Source organism: Cryptomeria japonica, chromosome 2 (assembly GCF_030272615.1).
Source record: "Cryptomeria japonica chromosome 2, Sugi_1.0, whole genome shotgun sequence".
NCBI lineage: Eukaryota > Viridiplantae > Streptophyta > Pinopsida > Cupressales > Cupressaceae > Cryptomeria > Cryptomeria japonica.
Window position 1 is genome coordinate 27,168,453 of NC_081406.1, and position 6,812 is coordinate 27,175,264.

At 32.5% G+C, this 6,812-nt stretch overlaps 1 protein-coding gene across 1 annotated transcript; it reads right to left on the bottom strand.

Annotated features, from left to right (window-relative positions):
- Positions 1 to 4,048: 4,048 nt before the first annotated feature.
- On the bottom strand, positions 4,049 to 5,005 carry LOC131048482 (major allergen Pru ar 1). Its single transcript, XM_057982442.1, has 2 exons — positions 4,772 to 5,005; positions 4,049 to 4,576 (listed from the first exon to the last, which is right to left on the bottom strand). The coding sequence occupies exons 1-2, from the start codon at positions 4,950 to 4,952 to the stop codon at positions 4,275 to 4,277; spliced, it is 483 nt and encodes a 160-aa protein (XP_057838425.1). The 5' UTR covers positions 4,953 to 5,005; the 3' UTR covers positions 4,049 to 4,274.
- Positions 5,006 to 6,812: the final 1,807 nt, after the last annotated feature.

Consider the following 6,812-nt stretch of genomic DNA (forward strand, 5'->3'; position numbering starts at 1 on the left):
AGGAAATGCCTATGGAGGTGGTGTTTTGGTTTGTGGGAGAGGTTGGTCATATCTCTATGTGGACTACTGGTTGCTTGGTTGTGGGGTTGAATCGAGTTTGGCTCTTCCAACTATTGGTCTGTTTCTCTTATGTTCCTATTGAGGTGGGTTCCTTTTCTATTGAGGTAGAGAGGAGTTTCGATTGAGGGGAGATGACTTTCTGTTGGAGTCTTTGCGATTTTTACCATGATAGTTTTGGGAGCCATGTCAAAACCCAATTTGAAGGCTTGGGGGGCCTTTCAAAACCCCTTGATCCTTGTCTTGAGTTATTTCCAAATTATTTTTTAAGGTTGTTATTCATGACTCTAGTTGTTAAGGTTTTGGGAACCTTGCTAAAACCCAATGATCAGGTTAAGGGTACCTAGAAAAACCCTTGGATCTTGATGCAAGTTAAGGGTGCCTTGGTAAAACCCTTGGATCTTAGATCTAGTTTCAAGTTAAGGGATCCTTGCAAAACCCTTATCTCTTGTCTATTGTCTTAGACCAGGTGGGTGGGTTTGTTTGTTCTTAGCTGCCTTGTTGATGTTTGGTTGATGGTTGGTTGTTGTTAGTCTTTGTTTGTATCTTTTTGCAACATTTTTCTTGTGGGTTTTGGATTCCCATTAATTCCAAAGGGTTTCAGGTCCCTTCAAAACTTATTTTATGGGGTTTTAGGTCCCCTCAAAACCTTTTTTATCCCTAATAAAAAATAAGCATCTCATTATCAATAATTTCAGAAAGGGGGAGAGTAATTAGAAAAGGGATAATGATGCCACTAATGTCAAGAAGAAGCATGTGATTAGAGAGAGCTCTTTTAGATTTTTTAAGAAAGCCCCAAATACCTTTTTCTATTGATGTTGAAGGGGGAGAGTTATAGTTAGGGGGAGCAATAGAGTAGGGGAGGAATTTTTGTTTGTATTTCATTCATTGATGGTTTATTTGCAAGGTTGGCATGAATGAAAATGGGGAGACTGTTGGATTGTTTTTCATTAATGTTAAAGTTCTCATAGTCCAAGAATGATGCCAAATAGAAATGTCAAAGGTAAGAAGATTAATGGATGTTTTTTCCATTGATGTCAAAAGAGAAATCTAAGGAGACCATATTTAAGGAGGATCAATTTAGATATTTTATGCAAAGGTTTTATGCACAACAACATAAAAAATAAGAAATGTCATTGTTTTCTAAGTTAGAAATCTATCCTCAAATAGGGCCAACCCTTGGCTCTTGGTAGAATCTATTGGGCAAATTATTTTAAGGAAAATAAATATTATTGTATTAGGCCAACCTCCTTGTCTTGTCCATCCTATTTTGAGTAGAATTTAAATTATATAAAAGATAATTTATTTGGGACAACCTTTCCAAATTGAGTTACCATTTTTGGAGGCAAATACAAATTTAAATAAGGTATTTAACCTTTCGACATTGACCAACCTAGTGAAGAGGTGCATGCGATAGACATAAATAAGAGATGGTTTGAGGTCTTTCAATCAAGCATTCCATTGAACACGATTCCCATTCGTATCAGTTCTTGCACAAACCTTAGAAGTAGATCTAAGGAACATATACGAGCAATCATCATTGAAGATTATTGTAAACATATGAGCAAATACTTGTGCGGACCTTGAGTAGAAGATTTTAGATCTTAGAGAAAAACTAAGGAGTATATGTGAGTAATTTTTTTTGAAGAATATGAGCATATTATTGTAGACATTATGAGCAAAAATTTAAGGACATGAGCAGACTATTTTGGACTTTATGACTAGATTATTGAAGGTCTTGTGAGTATAAATTCTAGAAGGGCATGAGAAGATTGTTTTAGATCTAGCAGCTAATCTTGAAGGTGAATTTATGTAGATATAAGATCATATTTTGAAGGAAAATTGTTGCAAGATCTTGAGCATAAATATTGCAGATTTACCAGTGTATGGGTGAACTCACAATGTCCCACTTTTTCGTACATTCTGATTTTTGTTGAAATCGTACATATTTTAGAAAATATAATGATTTAAGCTTTAAGAGGTCCCATTTGAAGTAATTAATTGAAGAGAGTTAGATCAAAGGCTCTTTGATCAAAATTTCTTGGATAGAACCTCTCTACTTCTAAATCATACTTGCAATGGAGTTTCCTTTGCATCTATCAAATGCTGATAAAAAACCAATTTTACATTAGCTTTTAGGGGGTCAAATGAATTCATTTAGAAGTTTTATTTTTTTAAGTATTTAGCCCTTATTATGAGCTTTCCTAATAGTATAATTTTTCATATATTTAATTTCATTAATATATTTTTATTTTATTTCTTATGAATGTAGGGTTTTCACTGAACATGAACTTCTTTGTTCAATGCTTATGGAAAAATAGTAAACGTCACCCAAAAAAATCTGAAAAATATTTATGCAATAGGTATTGAAGTCCTCTTTCCAACAAAAAAAATAAAACTAATTTTCATTAGATATACAACAAGTTATGTAATATCAAATATACATATGCCAAAATTACAATTAACTCGACTCCAAATCTTAATAAAATATGAAATATTGAAGACAATATTACAAAACTAATTGCAAACACTAGATATGGATGTTACAAAACCAAATTAAAAAGAATCACGTTCATATCTATTATAGAAAAAAACTTATGCTATACAGAGTGAGTATCACTCTTTTAAAATGTTATTTTAAAAAAAAAAACAAGTTTTCAAGGGAGATAGAAAAATGGAAGCAAATCTATTCTAAAAATTATCCAAAAATTATTTTTAGAATCCACATACAAAATGACACAAATCACTAGTTCACATCATCTACAAATTCGTTACGTTTTAGAAGTAATAGGTGTTTGAATCAGAAGTTTTTTCACAAAGTTGGCAAAAAAGTGCAACCCACTATTGTGGGTTCACCCATATTTTTTGTTGTTTTTTGAGAGAGTTAAGGTATATCCTCAAGATATTTTGAGAATCTATTTAAGGTAGATTTGTAGTAGATTTAATAATACTTAATTCTTGTCTTCTAAGGTTGGTTCCTCTTATTAAAAGGGATTGGTGTTTCCCGTGGGTTGGAGCCTACAAAATTTGTAACAATTTTCTAATACACAATTAATACTTTGCCTTGGTTTTCTCCCGCAAGTGTTTCCATGTAAATCATGTGTTCTCTCTATGTTTTTACTTGCTATATCTTGCATTTATGGTTGATAATTTTTTAAAGTATTTCTATTGCATCTAATCAAGTTTTAAAAAAATGAAAGTGTTTTATTATAAAAATTCATCCACCCTCTTAATATAATTGTGTGTTCTTCACAATCTAGGTTCTATTAATATTAGGGGGTTAGTCAACAAAGTGATGAATTAGCTCACATATTCTTCACTACTTCTATGAGTTGTTACACAAATAATAAAATGTAGGCCCTTGGCATTCTTATGGTACGTGAGAAAGCTTGCAAGATCAGTTGGAAGGAGGTTATTTGAGAAAGAGATTCTTTAATTTAGGTTTTTTGAGTAAGGGGAGGGTGATTGAGTCTTCATAGAGATTGGCATCTCTTTTTGTGAATTTTTTATTTTTTTTCAATGAACCACATGTTGATTCTATTTCCTTTTTTAAATTCCTAGGGAATCAATTATTGTTGCAAATTTCTTGGCTAAATGGGTATAATGCATTCTCAATTGAAATATGACTGATTATAGGGGTCTTTTCCTTTGGATAAATCTAGCAAATTCCTCAACTTATTTACAATGAATGAGTTTAACGCTTAAATTTCTTGCCACTCTTAGGAATTGTGATTTTTTTTTGGATCATAAAATCTTCTATTTATTAGGGTTGGTGGAAAAGTGGAAATATTTCTTGAGTTATGCTTCTTCTAGCTTTATTGTCATATAGATTCAATTATGAAATAAAAATATAATCTTGAACAATAAATATATAATGACAATGCTCAAATATTGGATAGAGATTGTCCTTTGAACACTTTGTCAAGAATTAAAAAGCTTTGACCCAAACATTACTATATAATTAAAACAAAGACAAAATAAAAATAAAAAATTAAACACAAATTGAAACTTACATATTATCATTATCATTGTATAAATAGTCTTTAGAATTTTATATGATAAACATCTAGATACCGAATGAAAGACAAAACTAGGTAGTCTCCAGAAATAGACATCGAAGCCCACCTTAGAAATACTTATTTACTTTGCTTAGATCTCATACAGGGGGTAACATGAGTGGTAGACCATTATTGAACACACAAACCCTAAAATTTAGTCTAGACATATAAACTAGGGTTTGCTATAACAAATGCTTCGACGGCCTTTAAAAGACCTACAGAGGCACCCTCCATCTCTTTTACTTTGGCTTGGTCGATAGAAATGCCAGGGAGAGTGTCGTACTCGCACGTAAACTTGACGACAGATCCACCCTCCGCTTTGGGGCTCATTTTCAGTTTAAATTGGGCAGAAGCCCAGAGGATCCCCAACTGCCCTCCCTCCACATAGCTGTATCTGTAATAGAAGTTTTCCTCATCGATTTCCTCCGTCCGCTCCTTCACGTAGCTGAAATCCTTGTTCACTGCATGAAAAAGATGTTACTAAGAAACCCAAAAGCAATAGATGAATATATTAGGTTTTCTAATCATATTATTTGATCCGTCATCAAGATAGAATCATTAGAAACATTGATACAAAATTTTTATGTACAACTATCTATCTGTATTATGAAAAATCTCTTTAATCATTGAGATGAAAGATTGTTAGAAATAGCAACCAGGGGTGAAGTCAATTTGGATGACGGTGCCGACGCCTCCATCGCCTTGGAGACGAGTGACGGCTGAACATAGGCCTGGCACTTGCTTGGGGAAGAGCTCAGCGTCCTTCACAATTGCCTTCCAAAGTTTCTTCACCTCCACTGGAGAATCCAATTCTACACTAACGCTTGTGGCCACCATTTTTACTTTGATTTCCTAAGACGCCTGTATTATTTCCTACCAATTCTTTCTCTTGCTTTCACCGTTTTATTCTGCTCGATCAACGTTGTTGGGTTGGAATTTGCTGCTCGTTTGGTCAAGTCCTCTAACATGCGCGCCTGGTCAAAATTGGAAGCCGCCACTAAAATAAGATAATCTTTTGTACAATATAGTCCAACTGATGGTACCATTTACCCTAACTAGTGCGTTGATGAAGATTAATTTTTTGTTTGTGTTTGACTGTGCTTCGACACTATTGAAATGCCTTTTATATTGATATAAAGGAGAATAAACTTTACTTAAAAAGCTAATCCATTACGATGCAAAGATATATGTATGAATTAATTTAGATTATAGTTCTATAAATAAATATAAACATAAATATAATCAATCAAGATATTTACTTTTGTATTTAAAGAATAAAAGATTTGTATGAAGATTTTAGAATTTTTTATATATCGAGATTATTAGTGGATGATGGCTAGGTTTAGATAGAATATTTTGAAACATTTGAAATTAAATCAAATAAATTTTACTTAAAGCTAATTCAATAAGATACAAAGATACAAGTATGACTTAATTGTAAAATTAAATGTTAGACATGCCTAAAAATAAATATAATCAATCAAGATATTTAGTTTTGTATTCAAAAGACTTGTGTCAAGATTTTAGAATTTGTGACATAGCAAGATCATTAGTGGATGACGGCTGGGCTTAAATAGCACACTTCAAGGATTTGAAATTAAACCAAATTTTCTTGTAGGGCCCACCTATAAGTGGTGTTTAAGCCAATACATGGATGATGTTACAACTCACCTCATCATCAAAATATTGATGTTTAGATTATAGAGGGCCATGTCTATGATTGTGGAAATGCCATATATCTATGGATGTGATCTAGTAATTTGTACAATTATGATTTCTATGTTTGATGTAGTTATAGATAGAGGATTCAATTAATTATTATCCAATTATAAAATCTTGACAAAAACACTCAAATTTTACACAATGAAATATAAAGATATAAGAAATAAGTAAAATAGTGATATTATTTATTCACAACCTAAAATACATCAAAAGTGTTGCATGTGTTGTCATTTGTACCAACTATTTAGAAAAGCAATGATAATGGAAGACTAGAAATTGGAAGATTAGGAATTACTACCATTTGTTTCTATTTTTATTTGCACCTTAACTTCTGAAGTTCATGTTTGCAAGTAATTTGAAGATGAATGTTTAAGTCCAAAGTATGAAAGGTGTCACAAGGGTTCTGAAGAATCTATTACATTTCTCTATACTTGAAGATATGCCTTTGTGGTTTGGAAGTAAGATAGAGGAAGTTGTGAAGAATGTGTGTGTGTCACGTCAACTCATAAAAGCCAAGGTAAAAGTTCCAAGGGCTTGTAGGGTGAATTTGGTATTGCTACCTAACAAGATGGATGGTGATTTAAGTTTTTCGGTCAACCTTTTGGATGGTGTACATTTCATGTCTACACATTTTATCTTTGTTGACTATGAGAAAGCTTGTTTGATACTTGCGGTGGATATAAATGAAAGATAAAATCATTAGAAAGTTATGTGGTGAAGAATAAACTAGAAGAAGTGAGCTAAAGGTTTCATATCAGCAAGGATGTGTGTTGGAGGTAGCAAGCCAAAAGTAGCTAACAATGTCCTGTAAAAGTGTTGTAGATAAAGTTAATCAATTTGATTCATGTTATTTTGAGGTGGTAGTCTCTTATAAGTATTGTGATTCATAGCGGTGGTGAACTTCCTTTAATTGTAGCCATAAAACTTTGTTTGAGGGAGTTACAGTTCCTTTGGGTTGTAGCCCATAAAACCTAA